At 42.9% G+C, this 24626-nt stretch overlaps 1 protein-coding gene across 1 annotated transcript in view; it reads right to left on the reverse strand.

Moving 5' to 3' along the window:
- Positions 1–377: 377 nt before the first annotated feature.
- PMFBP1 (polyamine modulated factor 1 binding protein 1) overlaps positions 378–24626 on the reverse strand; it is a 119004-nt gene continuing 94755 nt past the window's right edge. The window contains exons 8-23 of the mRNA XM_074316013.1: positions 21250–21420; positions 20098–20208; positions 17426–17552; positions 17173–17330; positions 15186–15426; positions 13025–13214; positions 12720–12873; positions 11592–11759; positions 11178–11315; positions 7349–7513; positions 6655–6822; positions 6190–6357; positions 5288–5391; positions 4684–4758; positions 2272–2510; positions 378–532 (exon numbers count right to left, since the gene is read on the reverse strand). Coding sequence (XP_074172114.1) covers positions 378–532; positions 2272–2510; positions 4684–4758; positions 5288–5391; positions 6190–6357; positions 6655–6822; positions 7349–7513; positions 11178–11315; positions 11592–11759; positions 12720–12873; positions 13025–13214; positions 15186–15426; positions 17173–17330; positions 17426–17552; positions 20098–20208; positions 21250–21420 — 2532 coding nt within the window. The remainder of the gene's footprint in view (positions 533–2271; positions 2511–4683; positions 4759–5287; positions 5392–6189; positions 6358–6654; positions 6823–7348; positions 7514–11177; positions 11316–11591; positions 11760–12719; positions 12874–13024; positions 13215–15185; positions 15427–17172; positions 17331–17425; positions 17553–20097; positions 20209–21249; positions 21421–24626) is intronic.

Below are 24626 nucleotides of genomic sequence, written 5' to 3' on the forward strand. Positions count from 1 at the left end.
ACAGAGGCAATACGCGAATCAGTTCTGGTTTCGGGACTTCTGCCAGACTCTGCACTTGGGTCTCCAATGTTTTCTTTTTAATTGCGGATCCTTTCCATTCAGATCCACCTTAAAAGTTCCTTCCAGCTTCCATACTCTGATTCTTACTGCCTTTTCCTCAGATAACTGACTCTTTCTAGAGGCACAAAAACATTTCTGTGACAGCAGCTCTGACGTGGATTCCTGAGACTGGCTTTCAGACTTCTTGGTGTGAGGGAACAGTGAGGCCGTAGAACTGGAAGTCTGTCCTGGGGTCCCTTGCCTTGCGCTCAGTCACATGCTTCTATCCAATGGTAACAGTGTTTTAGACACCTCAGAAATGTCAGCTGCTGAGGGTCTCAGGGTGAGATGGGCTCATCCTGGGGACCCCAGAGCTTGCTTCCCAGGCCGTTTACAGCAGGAGCTTCCTCCTCAGTTGGGCTGCGCAGAGGGGGCTCAAAAGGCAACCTGGTGGTTCCAGGAGATTCCCTCTTCCCTTCGGTAAGGAAGTGGGCTGAAGGGGAGAAGAATTATACTCTGGGTGGGCAGAAGAGGGTCTGTTACACAGGATTCTGTGGCCCCAGGTAGCAGAATCTGAGGGACAGCCTCTCACTGGGGGGCTGAAGCACTTATTTATAATCCCCTTGGCTAAGTCCTAGCTTTGTAATCATTTCTTTCTTTTTTTGTTATTTTTACAGCAGTTTTGCTCTCTACATATTCTAGAAAATATATCCTTATTCTAAACCAAATGGAGGAGACACAATGCACAGAGCATAAACACACAGGCTACACCCATGACAACAGAGACGACCAATGTGCCTGTCGCCCCCCGCTCACTGCACTTCTGGAATATGCCCGCCCGAGTCCCTGCAGGGGCATTCTGTGTAGCTATCAGCAGTGACCTTTCCTGGCCTTTGTTTGGCTGAGGAGGGAGGCAAGACTATTTAAGAATCACTACCAACTAATGGGTTTCTTCCTTCGCTTTTCCTTTTCTCCCACCCAGAAATACAAGTTCTTTCACTTCTTTCTCTTACTTTACCTTCGTAGCTATTTCTGTCAATTTCCTATAGACTAGACTAGAAATTCTAGACATGTAGTCAGTTTAACAAAATCCTACCACAATAAAATAGTTTAGCTGTCCTTGGAGTTGTTATAATGGAATTTCACTTGTACTGAGCTGGCTGGGGAGAAAAATAAAATTGTTAAAAGGAGGAATGGAATGTGGTGGCCAGGGAGAAAGCAGATGGCTCGCTCTCCCTCCTCCATTTGGAAAATGCATCACTTATTTCTCTTTCTTTTGGGCCTTACTTTCCTTTTTGAGGTTTTTAGATTTTTTTTCTTTTTAAATTCCAGACAGAGATGAAAAGAATAAAAGAGCTAATTATCTCTTGTTGGTTTAAAAACTAATGCAGAGGCTTTCTGTGGGAATTGTAACTCCCTATAAATGTGAAAGAGACCTATACCTATAGCATTAGAATGCAGAGGACACAGGGATGAACACATTGCTGGGGGCTCGAGGGGACAGCGATGTCGGCGAGACGCCAAGAGCTCACTGAGACTGCTGTGCTCATGTCTTTATTTTGGGATTCAGGCCTGAAGATGGTAGTATGATTCCAAAGCTCACTCCACTGCAGGAAGTGGACAAACAGTAGCACTTTGTACAATAGGCTGGGACCTTGATATGTTCCTATAAGAGCTGATCCAGGTCAAGAGAGAGTCCTCTGAAAAACATGCGTGGAAATGATGCTTGGGACAAGGCACTGATTCTAGCAATATGAGGAACCTGAGAAAACAGGGAGGAAATGACAGTTTTGATTTAAGGAGAAATTAATGAGGTGATTCCTTAAGGGCTGGCCTTGTGTCCAAGGTGGATTCGACTGTCTAGTCAGTGCCAGGGGACTGTGGGGTGCTTGTGCAGTTTCCAGAACACATTACAGGAGGGAGATACCTATTCTGCTTGTTCTGTTGTCCCCACAATTCCCCAAAAGGGACTGGACAGGGTAAGGGTGCCTGCGACATGAGGCACTTGGGTATCAGCAAAGATTCTTAGATCAGAACAATAAGCCTTGTCTACAGACAAGGAAACAACTATTTCTAGTCCAGAGTATTGAAGAAAAAGACCTGTTTTCTTTTCCCGATTTGAATTCCCAATCCAGTGATCTCTTGAAATACAACATCACACTGTTATTTTTTGACCCCTGGGACTAAGGGACGACATCATAGTAAGTAGCCAAAGACAAACGGCAGACATACCTGAGCAGTGGGGCATCCTGATACACTTGGTGATGTCCACTCTTTGGCTCATGTCCTGGGTTATCCCCCTCCAGCCCAAGGTGCTGCACACTGTCCCCCTTTGTGTGGCCTCCATTTTGCTTGGGCTGAGGGCTTTGGTGCATAACCTTGGGTGCCCGGCTTTCAGCTTCTTCTCCTCTATCTCGGTCTTCAGCTTCTTGTTTTCCTGCTGCAGATGGACCATTACATTGTGGAGTTGGCTGGGGGAGGAGAAGGAAGGACAGGTGGGTGTTTGGTCTGCTTCTGTTCCTTGGTTCCCCATTGGAAAGGACAGATAAAGGGGCCACAGGAAGGAGGGCTGTGGACGTCCAGTTCCTTCCAGAGCTGGCGTCTCACACATGTTCCGTGAAAATGGAGGCCTGGAAGAAGCCCAGGACTGGAGCTGGGATGGACCCAGAACCAGAACGCCTCATCCACTGGGTCGTGTCAGCTCAGACCCTGTTTTCTTACCTGTTAGAGGAAGACAATTGAGTTTGATCTGCCTTCTGGGGTTCATATAAAAATCCAGTTTGACAAATGACAGAAATTTGATTGGAAGAGCCAGGAAGCTGTTACGAACAACTCTGATCACATGTCCTGTTTCTCATGGGTCAGAAACACTCTCCCTAATTCCGATGCTAAAGCCCAAGTTCCTTCACTTCCTTTTGCTGAAAGGTTGGGAACACGGGGATCCGACTCTGCTGAGAGCTTGGGTTAGTAACTTATCCCCACTTTACTGAAGAAATGGTGGCTGTGGTGTAGGTGAGGGAAAAGATAACAGCATAGCTCCTGTGGCTTAATCGATGGCACCTGTTCATGTGAATAACTGTATTTCTCCAAACCAATGCTGAGGGCAGTGGTGACGGTGGGCTCTGGAACCAGACTTCCTGAGTTGGAAGTTCTGGCTCTGCCACTTCCAACCATGGGTAAGTTTAACCTCTGAGTTTCTCTTTCCTCATCTGTAAATGGGGATTATAACTGCACCCAACTCGTGAGGTCTTATGAAGATTAAATAAGTTAATACATGTAAAGCATTTAGAACAGTGCCTCACATGTGTACATAAAAAATATTAGTGGAGCTATTATTATTTATTCAAAGATGGGTTTTCCTTCAAATAGGCTCAAGCACACTTGAGAAGGAGAACTACCTGGAACTTGGCACAATATAAGAAAAAGCCTAATGTTTTCTGTTACCCTCAGATTCTAACAATTTTTCTTTTAGTTAAACCCTTTTACAAAATATTTTTGTCTTAGTGAAAATTTTCATGGTTTTTTTTTTTCTCCAAAGGAAATCAAATAGAGATTTTATCCTCAACTTCTCTTGGCATATGCTTTATTCTCTTACTCACTATAAACCTGGCCCGAGTTGCAGACACCTCTTTCTTTGGAGCCCCTCATGTCATTACCATATGCCATTTGCCACCGGCCTTGCTGGTGGTGTCTTCGCCATACCTTATTCCCTGTCTCTCTGCCACTGTCTCTGGTCCACTCCTGTCAGCACCCCCGATGCCTTCAACATACCCAACTTTCTATCCATGTTCTGGCCCCTCAGCTCCTATCTCCTTATTCCAATGACCCTGTCCTCTCCCGAGACCTCTCCCGAGATCAAATCCCAGGCTGAGCTTTCCACAAATGGCTGCCAGGTGTGCTGAGATGTTTCCACCCTTAGCTTAGGACTTGGGGCAGTTGCTGATTGGTCAATCCTGTCAAAACAAGCCCATCGTAGACCCTTCCAGTATGCCGAACAAATGTGGTCATTTTCTAAGTGTTCCCTGAAGCACTGCCCTAGAGCGTGTCATTACTTGTTACAATACCACCTTTGAAATCGCAGTTTTAGACCTCAGTACCTTCACCTCTGTTCCTGAACTTCTAACACTCCTCCCCTATCACATTCTCTGCTGACCCAGCTTTGACCATGAAAGTGAAACAAGGCCACAGGGGAGGGGAGAGCAATAAGGAGAAGGAACTAGGTTCCCAAATGACCACGTGGGACAGAGGAATCCCACCACCCTGGACTGCGCGTCTCCTAGAGATGCTCCATCTATGTTCCGTGTTCATTTGGAGATCTGTTACAGCAGCTTAGCCCCTCCCCTAATGTCTGCCTTTCAGTGCCCCTTCTCAGCATTTCTGACCTCGGAGAATCATAGAAGGTGACAGTGGGAAGGGACTTAGAGACTATTAACCCCATTTTATTGTGTAGGGAACTAAGACCCAAAGAGGTGAAGTGATGTGTCTAAGGTCACACAGATGCGGATAGGACTAGGGGTCTTTCCAAAGCCCCAGGCCTGTCCTGGGGTCTGATCTGCATACCCAGTGACAAAGCCAGCCCCGGCTCCTGGCTGACCCATCTACTTAGGGCCCGAGTGGCAGCCAGGATGGTGTGGGATGACTTACTCCTTTTCATCGGTCAGCTTGGCGATATATTTAACCTGTTCACGGAGCTTGTTTCCTAATTTCTCATTGGCGATCCTGTAATAAAAGCCACAAGAGAAGAGAGTTCCCAGACCCGTGTGAGCAAGAGCATAAGCTGGCTGCAGGGGACACTGGCTCTTCTCAGCAAGGCTTGTGCAGGGCCCCAGGCATCTGCTCATCACCGGTCCCCAGAGCTGGAGCCCTCCTGGCACCTGGCTTTTAAGAGGACACTCCATACACAACTGCCGTGCAAAATCACTGTCATCTCAGGTGAGCTCGAGGGCTCCAGGCATGGAAGCTGGACCCTGGGCTGATAAGAGATCTGCCCCTCGGTGAAGCCCCTATCGTGGAGCTGCTCCATGCCCACATCAGCAGGGCCTTCTGGACCTGTCTGAGGAGTCGAGGCCTTTCCATTTATCCCTGACCCCTGGGTGTGGGCTGAGAAGGGATCAGCTTCCCAGGAGGGCAGTGTGCACACGCGTGTGTGTGTGTGTGTGTGCATGTGACACTATTCTTTGGCACATGTGTGAGTCCTTAGTTCAGCCCAGGCCTTAGGACCCTGCCTTACATTTCCTTCCATCCTTACTTCTGCTCTTTTGCCCATTGTTCCATGTTGGTCATAATCTGATCATTCTCTTGGTGCAGCCTGCAGGTGTCTTTGGCCACTGACCGCTGGGGCAGGCAACAGGACTTTGGTACAAAAAGAAAAGGAGATGGTAAAAGGTGGGAGCACAGACCCGTCATGTCCCTACGCTCAAATCAGGCCTCTTCTCTCTTCCTGGGAGAAGAAACTGACTGCCCTCCAACCCGGAGTCCAGAGTTGGAATGGTGACAGCAGGACTCCACCTCTAGCAGTGTGGGTTGTACCCACACGAAAGTGACATCTTTGAACCGGCACCATTATAGTAGACACAAAGTAGATTTGTACGCTTATAATAATGACTTTACAGGCCAAAGGCATTACAGTGCCTTCTAAAAGAGCCAATATGTTAACCCAATTTTTTAACAGATGGAAGAAAAAGTATCTTGAGGAAGGGATGCCTTTTTCTAATTGGAGCAAAGGCCCTGCGGCTACCCCAAGACATCCTGCGGCTTCCTGCCAGGAGCGTCACTCTCAGGGAGCAGGCGGGGCACGCCTGAGTTCTCTTAGCTGACTGTACTGCAGGGTAAGTGAGTGTGTCAGGATGGGCCCTGGAGCGGGCTGCCCGTGGATTATCTAAGTCGGGGGTGGCGGGTGGACCTGACAGGGAGCTGGCACTCTCTCTCCTCTGGAACGGGGCCTCCTTCTGCTCCATCTCTCTCTCAACAAAGCCACAGGAAGATGACTGGCTTGAGACAGACGTATGGGCCTAGAACACCCAGACTCTGCTTTGTACCGAATAGAGTGAGGGGTCCTCTCCTTGCTCCCAGGCACCTCCACCCCCACCAAGGGCTGGATTGTGGAATGTGCTGGGAGCGGGTGGGAGGAAGTGACCAGAAAGCACCTACCTCCTTTTCATCTGCAAGGAGGTTCTCTTTCAGGGCAGCCATTTCCTCCTGGAATGCCCTGAGCTGTTCTTCTTTAGCGGCCAGCATCTTGAGGTCACTCTGATGCTGCTTCTGCCACTGCAGCACTTGGTTGCTCATTTCCTCCAGCTTTTTGTCAAACGCGTGTACCTGCTCAGAACGCAAAGTGAGGGGGAGAGCCCAGCTTGCTGTCCTGATCCTACAGGGCTCACGACAAGGCCAGAGGGCCCTTGCTTGGCTTCGGGAGACTTGTTATGGGGTATTTTATTTCCAGCAGCCAGCAGAGGGTGCCCCTGCTCTGATTGTTGCTGCCTGGGCCTGAAACTCATTGGGCCAAGCAAGGGGAGGGAATGTCTCAGCCAAAGGGTGCTAAATAGTTTTGGGTGCAAGAGGCAACCTTGGGGATCCCCAACAGGGAGGCAGCTTGATCCCCAGGCTGCTCCTCACCTCTAGCTCACTCTGCTGGTGGAAGCCCTGAAGTTTTTTTAATTCCATGTTGAGCTTTTTCATCCTATCTTCGTAAACCATGATTTCATCTTCCAGATGAGCTTTCCTATCTCGGGCCTGTGTCAAGCTCCGGTGCAGGCTCTTGGTCTCTGAGGTCGCTTGATTGAGCTTCCGGGAAAGACCAGGGGATGAGAGTGGCTGTCAGAGTCCTTCGGCCCTTTCTGCTGAGCCCCGAATGGAGAAGCGTTCCAGTCCCTCCCTGCCCTCTGCCCACAGTGGCACAGACACCGATGCCTTGCTAGTGTCCCAGAGAGGAGTGGGCCATGACAGTGGGTGGTGGTCTGCATCCCTGCATTCCCTCCCCTGTTGCCTCCCTTTCCACCACTGTGAACTGGTCAGCCAGGCATGCCCAGCATAGGGACGGGGTAGGAGTTTCCCTGCTAAGCCCGGTTTCGGGAAAACCTTGTCCTGGATCATCCATGGGCAGAAAGACCTGATAGATTTGGCCTCTGTCTTTGTCCCCCTCCCCCTCCGCCCTCACAAAGAGGAAGCAGGCCTTCTCTGGACTGTCATCCCAGCCCATTAGAGGGTTTGCAGACAGCCAGTAGTGCAGGAACTCGACTCCTATTCCTCTCACACTGCTAAGACACTTCTTTGCCCCCCAACAGTGGTGGAGATAGAGGGTGTGACCCACCTTCTCGAGGGCTTGTGTCAGATCATCTTGGCAGGCGATTGACTTCCGAGATAATTCCTCATAAGCTTCTTTACTGACCATGGTCTGGAGACACTGCTTCTCTTTCTGCAGATTCGTGTCCAGCTGGGCCTGCAGACACGCTAAGGCCTCCTTCTGCTGGGCTATCTTTAGGGAGTGGGAAGATCACTGTAGAGGCCTGCTCTGTGTTGGCAGGACCTGGACAAGCTCTGGGCTCCCTTCTCTCTGCACTAACCGCACAGCAGTGTGTGATAATGCCCCATTTCACCTCATTGTTGTAAAAGGAGGAGCTGCCTTTCCAGGCGATTCTGCACCGCTCTACACACAGTTCCCCTTCTAGTTAGCATGACGCCCAAATGCAAGAAGTACTGATGGTACTGGGCCACAATGTGACAAGTAAATGAAAAGTCCTTTTCACAGACTCTGCAGCCTTTGCTAAAGATCTGGAATCTAATTCTAGCATGGGAGATGTGGTAAAACATTTCAATCGTGTGCATTATGTCTCCCATTGTTCCTGACATAATTCACTAGACCTGATGCACCGTGAAAGTAGGGCCGTGCGTGCTTTCTTCATCACTGTATCCTACCACCTGTAGCTCAGGGCACGGCACGTACTAGGTGCTCAGTAAATTCGAAATTTTTGTTGTTGTTGTTTGTTTGTTTTTGGACTGAGTGAAATATTGCATTGGGCAATGTTTGGAATTAAGGATGCATTGAATATATAGTTCTGGAAGAAGTGTGTTTAAAAACTGAAGTCTGTGTCTTAAACTTGGTAACGAGTATTCCTGATAGTTAAAAGGAATTGCGATCTGGTGTTAGAGGATCTGTGCTGAGGTCCTGGTTGTTGTTTACTTAATCTCTCTGAGTCTCAGTTTCCTCTTCTGCAAACCCGGATAATTTCATAGCGTTTTTGTGATGATCAAATGAGATTATGTATGTAAAAGGGGCTTTGTAAGGTATAAATCACTGTGTAGCTGTGAGTTATAATCATGACTATGCTAAGTAATTAGCCGTCTTAGTATATACTTTAAGTACAGGACAGAGATCTACTTGTAAGTCTGGAAGCAGGAGGGAGACCTTAGAAATTCAGATACCTGAGTTCTATTCTTCGGTTATTAGAGTACACTGTATTCTCTGGAGGCTATACACAGAGAAACATACTCTTTTGGGCTTCTTTCTTCAGTAACTGCTCAGTGCTTGAAGTTTATTATTTTTCCAGATGGAGTTTTGAGTATCTCTGACCCTAGAAATTAGTGAAATATTTACATGTCCAGGCGGTGAAACTAATTCTAAAGATAGAATAATTTGGTCTTCTGGAAATAAAAGTGCATTGTTTCTGGAGACTTCTGAAAAACATGGAGTCAACTGGGTCTGCCCAGTAAACCAGGGGAGTCACTGGAGAAACCAGTGGAGTTACTGGAAGATGTTGATAATTGGTGGCCAAATCAAAAAGTGTCACCATAGAGGTGAGATACGAAAATAAGAGTGGTGAAAAAAATCACAGTGATGCTAGAAGTTAAAATGGAGGCTTTAGCTTAAATTTCTCTAACACGAGTGGTTTATCTTAGAGAAAGACACTAAGAAAACTATATGGAGACATGTGCAAATTACAGAATGAAGGAGTTTTAATAAAAGTCCTCATAAAGATCTACTCTTTCCTTACCTAGATGGTCTTATGGGTGAGTTCCACTAAGTCATCCTTGATTCCTCAGTTTCTCTCACATTCCATCCGTTAGTCTGGTGATACTACCAAAACATCCTGCATTTGCTACCTTCTATCTTCACTGACACCACTCTAGCGTGGATAGTAACAGGCTCCTAACTGGTTTCCTTACACCCATACCTAGCTCTCTCCCTAGTCCATTTCCACACATTAGTCAGAGTTATATTTTTAAAACTTAAATCAGGTCAAATTACCTTCCCTGCCCCTGTGAGGAAATTTCATCAATGTCTATCAATTGCTCTTAGAATAAAACCCAGAATTTCTTAACACAAGCTACAATGTCTACCCCTACCAATTTTTCTCCTCTCATCCTATACCAATATCCTTCTTAATTACTACACTCCAGTCGTACTGTCCTTATTTCATTTCTTAGAACATTCTAGTTCTTGTATTAAAAGACTGCTACATGGTACCTAGTCAGGACTAAAACTAGGAATACAAGGGTGGGCTGAAATTGGGAACAATTAATTAGTTTTATTCACCACATTACAGGGAACATACTACTGAAACAGATGGATTCCACTAATGTCAAAAGCAAGAAAATGGTGCTAGTGTTGTACTGTCCAATGCAATAAGGCAACAAACATGAAATAAGAATATACGTATATTACAAAGGTTTGGAAAATTGTTGCTTGCAAATGATATAACCACAACTTAGACTATTCATGAACAGCAACTGAAAAACTATTACTACTTATAAGTGGGTTTAATAAGATGTCCAAATACAGACAAAATACATAAAAATAAATTAGCTTTCTTATTATTAACAGTAATTAATTATAAAACATAGTAGAAAAATGTCCTAGAATCAAAGAGATGGAAAGGATCTCACAATATATTACCTTGACTTCAGATGGGAAATTTAAAAATTGAGATATGGAATATTTATGAAAGGAAATGCATTTTAGAATGCAAAACTAAGCCTCTTTCTAATGGTTGTTTCAACTAATTCAATAAGTCTACTATCTGTGGGGCATGCTTTTTAAAAGTTGAACACGCTCTCCTGCACATAAAACCCTCTAGCCTGCTGATTCCTGTCAAAGGGATTCTGAAATTAGTGCTTTTACTTCCACATTTGCATAACTATCTTCTGGCAAATGAGATGGCGGGTCCATATTAAACACTTAGATAGTATCCCTTCTATTCAGAGAGGTTCCTTGGGGATCAGAGTAACTCAGAAGTCAACTCTGGATCACTGTAAAGGACAGATTTATATCTCTGCAGGAAAAAAAACGTCAGAAACGTGTTTCTCTGCTGTCTAACATGGTAGCCACCAGCCACACGAGGCTATTTACATTTAAATAAAATTAATATTAAAATGATAAATTCCATTCCTTAGTCATCCTAAGCCATATTGCAAGCACTCCACAGCCACATGTGACTAGTGACTTTCGCATTAGACGGCTCTAACACAGAACATGTCCATCATTGCAGGAAGTTCTATGGGGCAGCGCTGTTCTTACACTTAGAACAGTCGTGGTGTTTTAAGATGAACTTTCTTCTTGTTAATAAAGTGTGAAGGCATCAGAGCTGCTGGTCACTCATTCGTAACCCCAGAGAACACCTAATAAGATGCTGTATTTGTTTCTTGCCCAGAAAGGTGGAATGTATTCAACTGGGGAAAGTATTGTCATTGATGATGTAGGGGAAAGAGGTTAGACATCAGAGCCAGATGATCCAAGTTCAAATACTGGTCCATCCCATCACTTACTCATTACTCACTTTGAGCCTCAGCCTTTCTTTCTTCTGTAAACCGAGGATCATAGTAACGAATGTCTTGTCGGGAGTAACGCGGATGGAAGGCATGTAAAGACTTAAGTAGACAGTTACTAAATGGTGACTGAACTCAAGCACAGAGCCTCGCATGTGTTAGATGCCACTTACTCCTTTCTGTCATCTTTATCTGTGTAATGGAAAATAACCATCTTCCCCTCCACCCACTTTTTGAGCTTTGGTATTATTTTTGGAAGTGTTCCCTAGCAAATTGCCCCAAACAATGCATTCACTCAACTCTGGTTTCAAATGCAACATTGGACGACTTGATGCCAAGCCCAGATAGTTTTTTTACCACGTTGGGGTTTCACTCACCTCACTATTCAGCTCTTGGATGACTTTCTGGGAGGCGCTGTATTTGCTGAGAGAGGAATCCAGCTGTGTAGAGCATTGCTTTACCTGTGCTTTGAGAGTCTCATTTTCCTCCTCCAACTTTTGCAAATTCTCTTTTGACTGCTCCCCAATTAAAGAACAAAGCCCAGAAAAGAGGTGTTACCCTCAAACTCTGGTAGAAGCCCACTCCTCCTTCCCTCACCCACAGCTCCATCTGCGTCCTGCAGTATCTCAGGCCTTCTCTCTCTCCTCCCCACTTGCCTTTCTCTTCTCACCTTCTCTCCCTCCTCTCCTGCGGTCTGAGTGCCTATAGCTTCTGTAGCCCGCAAGGCCTGGCTGGACTCATGTCTGGCCCTGTATTCATGACCCTGTCTCGTCCCGGATTCTCCTTCTCACCATCTTTTCTTTCTTTTTTTCTTCCTGTCGGAGTGACTCAATCTCTTGCTCCAGCACCTTCTCCTGTTCTTTGCTCTTTTTCAACTGCTCCCGTTTCTCCTCTAGTAACCTTGTTGCCTCCTTAAGCTCCTCTTCTAGAGTGGTTTTGGTGCAGCCTTGCTCCCTGTGCTGAGAAAATAAGGACTGGACTGAAAGACAGTCTTAGACTGTATTTTTTTTTTGTAAAACAAACAAACAAACAAACAAACAAACAAACTCAGAGAACTGTACATAGAGAATGGCTGAAATAAATAGGAGGACAACTCCTTAGGGATTTAGCGTGTATGATAAACAAGTTTCCTCTGATGTTCAGCCACATTTTAAATTTGTTCAATTAGACACACCAGCTCACTTCATTTATAGATCCAGTGCCCATAGCATCAACCTTCTCTCCCATGTACCAAATCTTTTCACATAAAAACCTCTTTGAATAAAGTTAAAAAAAAATCTTAGAAAAGCACAAAAAGAATAATTCAGAGATCAAAGACTTTAAATGAACTGACAAGGATAGCTTCTGAATCCCAGAAAAAACAACAATGTCCTTTGACTATTTTTAAGCTTAGCGCTTGAAAACGCTTATTATTGGTCCTGGAAATGTTAGCTGGGAGGAGGTCTGGGCAGTTCATACTAAATGCTGTTCTTGCTAACTGTTAAAATGTAGCAGAGTATTTTACAGATGCAGCTGTACACAAAATAAACTTGATAGAACTCTACCAGATAAGTGTAGCCAATTATAAAGAAGAAATCAAGGTGTGTAATTAAACAAATAATGTATATAAGTAAGCAATGGCTAAGTCTCCCTTCAGGGAGACAGAGCTTTGGATGTGAACCCCCGCGCCCCCCCCCCCCCCCCTTTACTAGCTGCAAGTAAATGAAACTGGCTAAGGACAACTGACAGTTTGTTCTTGACTAGAACACCTCAAGTTCAGGAACAGAAACTGGAGCTGACTGGCTGGCTTAGCATTCTAATACAAATTCTGGACTATCAGTCTGCAATGGGTTGGTGGTGGCATTGTCCAAATAAAGACCAATATATTTAATGTCAAGCAGAGCAAATGCTTCAGATGGCTGCCTATTGGCGCTTCATACCTGGTGTTGAATAAGTTTTATACGATCTAGCAGGTCATTCAGTTTCATATTCTGCTCAGCCACTGTCTTCTGAAGCTGCCTCTTTTCCTTGTCTGCATTTTCAAGCTTCCTCAGGGCCTCCGTGAGTTCCAATGTCAGCTCCTCTACCCGTTTCCTAAAAGCAAAACGGCAACAACTTGGGTATCTGTGTTGGTGGACTGTGAGCTGGCTGCACAGGGTCTGCTATCCCACTTCTGGGCAGCTGCCCACAGTGTCCGGACGGGCTCACCAGGGACAGAGCATCTCTGGAGGTGAACCTGTGGTACCTGTTGGGTGTGAGTTCCTCTTCAGCCATCAGGGAATCCTTCTGTAGCTTCTGAAGCTCTCTCTGCAGCTCCTGGATGGTGTCTGCCTTCTGCTTCTCCAGGAAAATGCAGTTTTGCAGTTTCCTCTGGGAATCCTCCAGGTTACTCCTTGCCAGAATGGCCTCTTCTTTATACTGGGCTGCTTGCTGAGCTGCAGAAGACGGGAGACAAGCCGGGGGCACATTCGGGTGAGAAGATCAGACTCTCATCTCAGACCAGTTACAAAGTCTGTTCCTTCATTGTGTGGCCTGCTTCAATCCCCAATCTGTCCTCATTTCTCTCCATTTCATTATGACTCCCAAGGAGCACTGTTAAATTATCTGTCTTCAATTACTCTCCTTGACTGAAATTAAACAACTTGGTAGAAATTGCTCAGTATCTCTTACATGACTCATCCTATCATTAGGGACACATCTGGACCTCACAGAGGTTAGAGCCTGGTGAGGGCGCCATAACTGGCCCACCTGATATACAGACCACTGTAATGTTAAACTTGCAACGACTGAACTAGGGAAGCAAGACCAATGTGAACAAGAACAGCTGGAGATGGACTGACAGAGGAACAGAGGTTGAGCTGGGCCTTAGAAGAAGTACGGGAATTCCAGGTGGGGCGACACTAGAGTAAATGCTAGGTGAAGGGAATGCAGAAGGCATATGGGAAGAGACCTGTTTAATTGGAAAGGAAACTGGGTAGGAAACTGCTAGACAGAGTTGAGTAAGTGCGTGGACGAGAGGGGGCTTTGGAAGACTCTGAAAGCCTGAGGGAAATGTTTAGACTTGATTTTGTGGGTTCTTGAGTGGCGACCTGACATAAAGGAGAGAGTGCTTTGGGAAAATTTGAACAGATTAGAATAGAGAAAGACTCCCCACAATATCCTTTTAGCCCACGTCCTTGCCTTCTCTGGGTATGAAGGGAAAAACATCCAAATAAGTTGCTTACTGGGTTTTCTCTACGGCAAATATATCCCCACATCCTATAGTTTCTACTATGGTTTCTACTTTAAACACCACTCTCTTCTCCATTTTTTCAGCCTGGGATATTTGAAGGAAGATGGTGTCACTACAGAAATAATTATGTACCTTGGAAGAAAGGTGAAAATTTTATTTTATTTTTTTAAGCAGGGAAGAAAACAGGTTCAATTTTGGGAATGTTGAGTTAGAGGGGATGGTGGTTGCCCAGGTGGAGCTAGTCTCTAAGACAAGACTGGCCACGGGTATGAAATCAGGGCTGGGGCCCTAGGTTTTGGAGTCATCGGTAGGGAAATGCAGCTATAAGGAGAGGCACTCACCAAGGAATGAGTGTGGAGGGAGAGGAGAAAAGGAGAATGATTACTGTCGGGGCAAGAGGGAAAGGAGGAAACAAGGGCGAATTTGTGGAAACACTTGTTGAGGTATGGGGGCCAACAGCGTAGATACACACAGAGGGTTAAAGGAGGGTGAAGAAGGGAGCCAGGGTTTGGACCTTCACCCCCTCACGCCCCCCAATTTCTATCTCACTCACATAACATAAAATTTACCCTTAAAATGTAGTTCAGTGGGCTTTGGCATATTCATAAAAGTGTACAGCTATCACCAATATCTAATTCCAGAACATTTTCATGTCCAAGGCAAGAAGTTATTGGTCACCTCTGAGAAAGGGCTTTTAGCAGAGGAACAAGAACACAATCTCCACAGAGCACACTGTGCAGGAGAGAAAGTTTGAAGCAAAAAAAAAAAAGAGAAAGAAAGAAATCAGGGAAGGAAGAGGTGACTTGTGTAATGAAGGTTCTGGAGAAGATGGAGCAACGTCTGGTGCAAAGCAGCACAGCACAGAGCCCTGGCCTCCCCGAGGCGAGGAAAGGAGAGGATCTTCATATGAACTGCTGAGAAAACAGTGGGCAGTTCACTTTCCCCAAATGAGCACCTACTATGTGGTGAAGATTCCAGAGAGAAGGTGAGGTTGGGGGGTGAGTGAAGGAGTTCAAGAAAGTGGTCGTAACTTCTGTGAGATGTGAGATGAGATAATGAGGTTTGGAGTGAGACAGTGGAGAGGCAGAGGAAGTAGCCATTTAGAGAGAGAAAGGGGCTGCTCTAGCCCCATGTGTTGGAAGCGTGCTGGGGTCAGTGCTTGCTGGGGCCTCACCAGCCAGCCTCTGCTGCTGTTGGGCATCTTTGAGACAGTCCTTCAGCTTCTGGATCTCAACTCGAACGGCCCCACACTCCACCTTGCACTTATTCTGCTTCGCCTCCTGGATGGCAATTTCGAGTTCTGTTGTCATTAGTTGCTGCTTCTCCAACTCCATATCTTTTTTCATGAGCGTTGTCTGAACCTGTGCCAGTTCCTTCTCTAGCTCGTGCAGCATTTCATCTTTCTCTTGGAGGAGCTGAGGAAAGCAAAGTGTTAATGCTGATAAAGATCTGAAGAGCGGCAGGGTGAAATCAATCAGAGGTTTTCCTGAGCCCTCTTCCAGGCGCCATCTTCTCTTGCCTGGATATCGCAATGGCCTCCTACCTTGGCTCCCCTCATGCTGTTCTCACTTTAGCAGCCAGAGAGGGGGCCTCTAAAAATACAAGTGAGATACCTCTGCTGAAAACCCTCCACTCCATCTCACTTAGAAGAAGGGCCTCCCAGGATGCTCACGATCTGGTCCTTGGTTACCAGACTGACCTCACCTCTGGCCACCCCCACCCCTCTCTGCTTTAGGTGGTCTCCTGGAACACTCCAAGCAGACTCCCACTTGAGGGCTTTTGCACTTGCTGTTCCCCTGCCTGGAATATTGTTCCTCAAGACCTTTGCCTGGGTGACTCCCTCACTGCATTCAAATTGCTTCCCAGTGTCACCTTGTCACCTGAGCAGTCTGTGTAAAACAGCCGCCAAGCTGTTTTAGGGATTTATCAGTATCTGACATTATATATTAATTTTGTTATCTGTTTATTGTCTGTCTCTCCACACTGGAACGTAAGCTTCGTGAGAGTAGGGATGTTGCATGTTTTATTCTATTCCTAGTGCCTAGAACAGTGCTTGGCATATTGTAGGGGCTCAGAGATGTCTGTTGGATGAATCTATGAATGACTCAAAGCTGTTCATCCAGACTCCTTGCTTCTTGTCATCTCTCCAAATGCCTCCATTTTGACTGGTGGTCACCTCTGTACCTTGAAATAGGAGGTGTGAATGACCAGTCATTTGGATTATTCCTACGAGCTCTGATAAAAGCAAGAGTTGGATAGTACTGACTACAAAATCTTGCATTGGTTTCATAACCTTTCTGTCCTTGGTTTCATTCCCAGACTTTTCCAGGATCTTGATTTATGTTGGCAACTATAGATCTTCTAGGCCATAGCTCCATTAATATTTCCCAAATACCTGATTTGCAAATTCTAAGATATTCGTCATTTTTAAAATTGAAATTCACTTCATATTCTTAATAAGGCAACACATTATTTTATAGTACTTCTTTCCACTATCAAGCATGAACAAAAGCAAGGGAACAATGCAGGAGTGTCCCAAACTCTCTACCTTGCAAGGCTGTGGAAGAACCTTTTTCTTATAGACTGAACATCCCTTATCAAGTTCCCTGGATAACGCTATTGTATTGTATTGTATTGTATTGTATTGTATTGTATTTGTATTTGTATTTGTATTTGTATTTGTATTTGTATTTGTATTTGTATTTGTATTTGTATTTGTATTTGTATTTGTATTTGTATTTGTATTTGTATTTGTATTTGTATTTGTATTTGTATTTGTATTTGTATTTGTATTTGTATTTGTATTTGTATTTGTATTTGTATTTGTATTTGTATTTGTATTTGTATTTGTATTTGTATTTGTATTTGTATTTGTATTTGTATTTGTATTTGTATTTGTATTTGTATTGTATTGTATTGTATTGTATTGTATTGTATTGTATTGTATTGTATTGTATTGTATTTATTTATTAATTAGGAGAAACACCAAAGATGTGCTCAGAATCATCTCTGGGCCTGAGGAGCCCACAGGCCCATCTCACAGGTGTTGATGTTCGCCATGCAATCACAGTGGGTGCAGAACTGCCGAACCCGCCCGACCTGGCCAAGGCCTGGCCTCACAGCCCTGTTGGTGGTTCCACCTGGAGAGTTCCTCGTCTTACCGTGTCTTTCTTCAAACCGAGCTTCTGGGTCTCAGTGAACTGCACCTGCAGCTCCTGCAGCCGCCTCTGCAGGATGACGACCTCCTTATCCTTCCTGTCCACGTGGGCAGAGGTCTCCTCCCGCAGCCCGTGCAGGTCCAGCTCCAGCTTCATCATGTCTACCGCGGGATGAGACAGAGCGCTTCTTGCTCAGACATGGGTTCTGGCTTCCTCTGGCTCCCCCGCCACAGCCCACCAGCCCCGCCCCCTTTACCCTTCATGATGTTTTTCTTTTGTTCCGACACGGCTTCCAGCTCCATGCGCAAGTCCTTCACGAGGTTCTGGTACTCCTCCACGTGCAGGCACTGGCTGTCTTTCTGCTCCTGCAAGTGCTTCAGTATCTGGGCGGATGGAAGAAGGTCAGGGCAGGATGAGGACATGGGGGAAGAATGCTTTCTAAAATGCTGAATATCCACAACAGGCAAATAAATCCGTAGGGTAGAAAGTAGGGGAGTGGTTTTCAGGGGTTGGGCGAGGGAGGATGGGGAGTGACTGCTCATGGGTATGTGCTTCTTTTTGGAGTGATGAACACGTTCTGGAATTACTGGTGATATTGCCTAACTCTGTGAATATACTAACAGCACTGAGTGTACACTTTAAATGATGAATTTTATGGTCTGTCAATTACACCTCAATTTTAAAAACAGGAAGAGAGAATTAAAAAGAAAAAAAAGGATGTGGCAGACTTCTCACACTCACATGGAATGTACACAAAATAAGCCATTTCTTCCTCCCTGCAACAATCAATGTCATTGATATAGCACCTACTATATACCAGGCACTGTTCCTGGTGCTGCAAACAATACAGACGCAAAGCCTTGCCCCCATGGACCTGACCTTCTGGTGGGGTGAGACAGACAAAGAGCATAATACATAATGACCTACAGAAAATGTTCAAAGTTGATAAAAGCTATGGAAGAAACAAACAGAACAGCAAAAGGGGAACAGAGATGATGGGGCGGGGTGGGGATGCGGGGTTGCAATGTTAAATAGGATGGATTGGTTGGCCTCACTGAGAAGGTGGCCTCTGTGCAGGGATTTGATGGAGGTGAGGTATCTGAGGGAAGAGTTTTGCAGACAAAGGGACTAGCCAGTGACAAGGCTTCAGGGAGGAAACATGGAGGAAGCCATGTCATTACAGTGGAGCGAGTGATGGGGAGAGTAGGAGGAGATGCGGTGAGGAAGTCAGGGGTCAGTCACATCACGTGGGGTTTGTATTTCCTCAGCGGGAACTTTGGTTTCTACCCTGAAGGAGAGGGGAATGGGCGTAACCAAGAGAAGGCAGGAACATGTACATGAAGGAGCTGAGAAGGAGCAATGAATTGTCTGGGCATCAAGGAAGGCTGGGAGGAGACAGTTACGTGATTTCAGAGTTGACAGTGCAGGAGGGCTGCAGCAGGAAGACAGGAGACAGCTGGAGCAATACGGGGCAGCCAGCATATGACCCGGGTGTGGGCAGCGCAAGGACTCGAAGGCCCAGGCTATGCCTGGCCAGCAGAACAGGAGAGGGCCTCCAGCATTAACTGTGATGTGAGCGGTTCCATTCCTAACAGAATAGCCGGTATTCAACGTGAAAACTTTGAATAGGATACAGAAAGTGGCGGGGAAGATACAGTCTGTTTCTTGGGAAAGCATCATTTTAAAAAATGAAGAGTTAAAGAGGAATTAGTATTTAGTGAATATAGTCTCGGTACTGCAAGATGAGAAAGTTCTAGAGATCTGTTGCACAGCAATGTGGAGGTACTTAACACTACTGAACTGTATGTTTAAAAAAAGTGGTTATGATGCTAAATTTAATGTCATGTTTTCACCACTACAAAAAAAAAAAATGTATAAGGGAGAAATAAAGACATTTTTCAGACAAAAATAAACCAGGAGTGTTATGAGATCTTGCTGTAGGTCAGGATGTAAATAACATGGATCTGACCTTTAAAATACATATTGATAATTATTATAATAACTATGCATAGTGCCAGGTGGGTACTAGACTTATGGGGGGGTGGGGGCCTCTTCATAAATGATATAAATGTCTAACCACTATGCTGTACACCTGAAACTAATATAAAATAATACTGAATGTCAAGTATAATTGAAAAATTAAAAAATAATAAAAAAATAAAGTAAATATTGACAGATGTCCAAGGAGGAACTCCAATGTTCAATATTGATCCTTCATTCATTCATTCAAGTTTTCTGGGATCAGAAAGTCCTGGAAAGGAAAGTTTCCACTCTCTCGCTAGGGGACCCTTTGGAGAGCTCCTATGTGTTGTCTACTCTCTCTGCCACCCCTCTTTGCCCCTATTTCAGCATCTGCAGGCAGCCCTCACCAGCCCACAGCTTGGCCTCACGGGGCTGGCTTTGCCTTATACGTCAAGTTCAGGCACGACTTCCCTAGGAGGGGATATAAGCTAGTTTTTACTGTTGGTTGGTCAAATCTTGCTATTTATGTACATGATTTAAATGCTCATTCATTATTATAATCAACTTTTGAGATGGCTTTGAATTTTGAAAACATCAAGTTTTCAAAAAACGGGAGTGAATTTGAATTAATAATCTTCCCTAAATTTGCCAGTTTTCAATTCTAACCAGAAGCTAGAAGACTGTAATTGTCCTTCTGAATCTGGCAAGCCTATAGGAGTCTTGTTTAGGTACACTGTTGGAAGTGCATTAAGAGGAAGGTGCAATTCCTAAACTCAATTCCAAAATTCCAATCTAATGCTGCCAGACACACTTGGGGCTTGGCACATATTACATACAATACAGTATCCTTGTGGCAGAGCCAACCAGAGTCACACAAATTTAATATAAAATATAAAACTGGAAAACCCAGAAGCAAACCCAAATTGGCCTGACTCATTAGGCAGAAATAAGCAAAAGTTCTCCTACCTTTTTGATGTCTTCACAATCTTCTGAGGAGCTAGGAGGATGTCGGTGGGTGGCCGTATAAGAAGCAAAGTCTGCTTGTAATTTTATCAAAGCCTCTTCACGCTCCAAAACCTGCAAACAGGCACAGGTCAGTTATGCTGCATGATCAATATAACGTGTTTATTACTGAGTGCTATTTTAGCAGGGTGTTCCTTGTATCAGCCTAAGATTGTGGTAGCATTGTATAATTCATCATGCACTTCCTGTGGGGTTGGTATGGGAAAGGAATTACGTACTCAATCTTACATTAAAGTTCACTAAGGCATAGACAATGATTTGTCTCAAGTCTGTCAGTGGCCATATGTTGGACTCCCTCCTGATCCTCTGTGTGGTCCAGTTTATTAGGCAGAAGAAGGCTCTTTAGAGGCTGTGATGGAAAGATGCAACTAATCTATCAGAAGATGGGGTTCAAAGTTCAAGAACTAAAGAAGAAAGTTTTTTTATGGGATGGGTGAATGTGTACGTACTTTTTTTAAATTAAAAAAAAAACCCATGAAATTTTTGTTCTTACTTGTTGAGAATAATTCAAAAAATTCAAACCTAAGCATCAAAAACTAAGAAGTGAAAACTTCCTCCCCACTTATTCTCCCCTCTCTCACTTAGTCTCCCCTCTCACTTATTTTTCCCTCTCTCACTTCCAATAAGTGGGAGGGGGCACTACTGGTAATTTCCAGGATATATTTCTATTTCATGATTGAAGACATTAAAAAACAAAGGTGGAATTAAACTATACATAAGATTCTGCAACTTATTCTTATCAATATATCACAAGCATCCTTTTAGGTAGTCCTTACAGATCTGCTTAATCCATTTTCTTGGCTGCATATTATTCCATAATATTGATATCTCTAATGATTTCTCAATCACTTTAACCACTTCCCTACTGATGGGCACTTACATCGTTGTGTGAAAGATTTTAAGTCTCTTTACAATCTTGAACTCAGTGTGGGTTGAGGGGATGTATACCATGGAGAATACGAACAAAAGGCAAGAACAAGTATATCTAAGACATTTGAGGAGTCTTGGTGAAACAGATTACTTTAGGTGACCCTTTTTTTCCTCCTGGCATTATTTTGGGTGTCTCAGAAAAATGTTCTAGAAGAAGGCACTTACCAAAGCGTTACTGCAGGCTAGTTTATTTCGAAGTTCCTGGATTAGATCGTCCTGGTCAGAGACCTTTTGCCAGACTTCAGACAATCGTTTCAGGGTCTCCTGATGCTCTTGAATCATGCAGGAAGAAGTGTATATACGCACTTTTGAATGATCACCCTTGTTCTCAGGTTCCTGGGATATTTAAAAATAATGGGTGGTTTTGTTCATAATTTTTGAGTTAACTTCAGAATGTTATGAGCATAAAAAATCTCTAGACCTATATTCTACAAGTTTATGTTCATATATGTGAATCATAACTTCCTTAACAAAAACAAAATTAACAAGTGTATACACATGGTACAAAGTTCAAACAGTTCACGAGAGAATACCCTGAAAAGTCAATCTTTCTCCCACGTGGCCTCTGTGACTCAGGGCCCCTCCTCCAACACAGTCTTCGTTACCAGTGTTTTGGGCAATCTTTCCAGAAATATTTTATGCATTTATGTGTATGTATATAACCCGCTAATTTTTTCCCTACACAAATGAAAGTCTTGTACACAATATTCTAACCATTGTGTTTTCCCTTGACAATTTATTTAGGATATTTTCCATATTGTTACTTGTAGATCTGTCTTACTAAAACTTAATTTCAAATTGCACAGTAATACACATATGTACTATCTTTCTAAAACATTGTAACATTACAGGCAAGTCTAAATTTCTCTTTGCCCAGCACTTCTAATCCCATACTCACTACATTCTCCAGAGATAACAATTTGTGCATAGCCATCTAGAACTTTATCTATACATTTACATACATATAAGTGAAACCGTAGACTGCAGATAATATTATATTGTCTTGTTAAAACATGAAAATACATTTTTTCATTTTACAAGATGTCTTAGAATTTATTCATGTTAGTACATGTGCTTCTATCTTGTTCTTTTAAATTGCTTTTAAATGTGTTTATACAGTCTCCAACTGATGGGATATTATGTTGCTTCCAAGTTTTTCCCCCCTAAAACAAAGGTGAAATGAATATTTTTGCACATAAATATTTGAGTATCTTTTCTGGTATGTGTGCAGATTAAATTCATAGGACTGCTAGGAACTATTTAAAACTTTGATAGATATTACATAATAGTCTTTCAAAGAAATTGTACCACTTGACACTCAGCATGAGTATGCCTGTTTTCCTAGAACAATTTTTAAAATGTCTTTTCCTAGATCATCTGAAATCACACACAAATGTTACTACCTGCTCGTTGGTCTGCACTAATAATGAGGTAAACTGATACAGATAAAAAAAAAAAAAAAGAGCAAAGAGTCCTAGTTTTGATGGTAGGTCCTTTCTCTATTAATCTTATTTCCCTAACTGGGCTTTTTCAGGCAAAGTGGGGTATAGTTCATGTTCACGGAACATGAAAGCTGCCCATGAGCAAGCTGTAGGAGGGTTAGTCAGAAGTCTAAAATTGACCATAAATAATGTTCTTATAAATAATTTAGTGCATAAATGGGCAAAGGAATGGAAAACAATAGGAAAGTTAAGAAACAGAAAGAAGATATCTACAGGTTTCAATATTTTCTTAATGCTATAGAATGACAAATAGAAATTAATTTAAAGTGACAGAAGTAAAATTTATTAAATTGCAGAAAAATGTAGATCTTTGAAGGGTCAGTTAAGTGTTGAGCGGTTTAATTAAACATAAATTAAAAATCTCTGAGCCACCCCAATAAATTTAATTAAAAAAAAAAAAATCTCTGAGCCTAAAAGCCTCCAGAGTTCAAAGATAAAACAGGTAACATAAAAAACGAGAAACAGATTGAGATCTAACAATTCCTGTTTAACACTGCATGGCATAAGACAATGCAGTAACATTTTCAAAGATTTAAAGGAAGGTTCTTTTGAAAGTTTGTGTATTCAAGCCAAAGTAGCATTCAAGAATGGTAGCAAAAGAAATCTTGTTCAGACATGGAAATATTGAGTAATTTTACCACCCACAGTTGTTTGTGGAAGAATTAACAGGGAATTATTACAGCAAAAGGAAAAGTACAAAAACACAGAAGAGGTGGAGTATACTGCTGAGTAATGAGTAAAAGTTTATTGTATTTGTAATCTTAAAGAAATAAACATTTTATGTTATATAACAGTTCCAGAAATTTTAAAAAAAAGAACAGTTTTCCAACTCATTTATATTAGGGAAGCATAATCCAGACTCCACTATGAGATGACAGTACAAAAACTGAATCCATCAAACTAATCTTATTTCTGAAAATAGATGCAAAAAAAATTTTTTTAACAAATTTAGTATAGCAGTTCATTATAACATAGTGATATATTATTATTAAAATAATAATATATCATGATCAAGTAGGGTTTATTCCAGGAACATAAGGATTGTTCTATAAATGAAAATCTACTAGTTTAATCCTCTTCATTAAAGAAAAAAAATCTATGATTACCTAGATAGATGGTAACAAAATCTTCTGATTAAATTCAACATTCGTTCCTGATAAAAATTCTTGTTATAGGTAGTCACACCTTCAGCTTAAAAAAAAAAAAAATTAACAAGCAACCAAGAACAGATATTGTATTTAATAGTGAAATACTAGAAACATTTCATTTAAAGTAAGGAGCAAGGCAAGAATGCTATAATTCTACCCTGTTCTAGAGGTCCTGGTCAGTGTGATAAGATGGAAAATAAGTTGTACAAATGTTGAAAAGGAAGGCAATTTAGAAAAATCCATGACAGTCAACTGAAAAAATTGGGTAAAAGAGCTCAATAAAGGTGGCAGGATAGAAGTTTTCCTCTACATCAGGAATAATTAATAAAATTAAGTGAGGACCTTATTTGTAAAACCAATAAAACTTTAATGTATCTAGAAATAAACTTAGGAAGAAATATTTGAGACATATAAAATGTAAAATGTTCCTGAAGGACACACAAAAAAACATGAATAAAAGTAGAAGCATGTTCCATAGGGTACGCTAATTGCCCCCAAATTAATATGTAATTTGAATGTAAGTCAACATAAATCTAAATTTTACAAAGAAAAGACATAAAAATGGCCAAGAAATATTTGAAAGTAAAGAACAATGAAGGAGGACCTGTCCTGAAAGAAGCTATCAAAACATGCTATCTGTTTACATCACTAAATAACTTTGACCTTGGTGCAGGAACTGGCACCAGGGTCAAAAAATAATAGTGTTCAGAAAAAGCCATAGGTACAGAAGAGTCAGTATATTTACTGTGTCAACACTTCAAATCAGTAGGAAAAGGGCGGGATGTTCAGTAAGTAGAGTTGTGACAACTGAAGATCCATTTTGATAATATAAAGTATAGCCTTATCTCATTATGTATGCATGAAATATAAATAGGTCAATAAATAAAATTTC

Source organism: Rhinolophus sinicus, linkage group LG11, assembly GCF_036562045.2.
Source record: "Rhinolophus sinicus isolate RSC01 linkage group LG11, ASM3656204v1, whole genome shotgun sequence".
Lineage (NCBI taxonomy): Eukaryota > Metazoa > Chordata > Mammalia > Chiroptera > Rhinolophidae > Rhinolophus > Rhinolophus sinicus.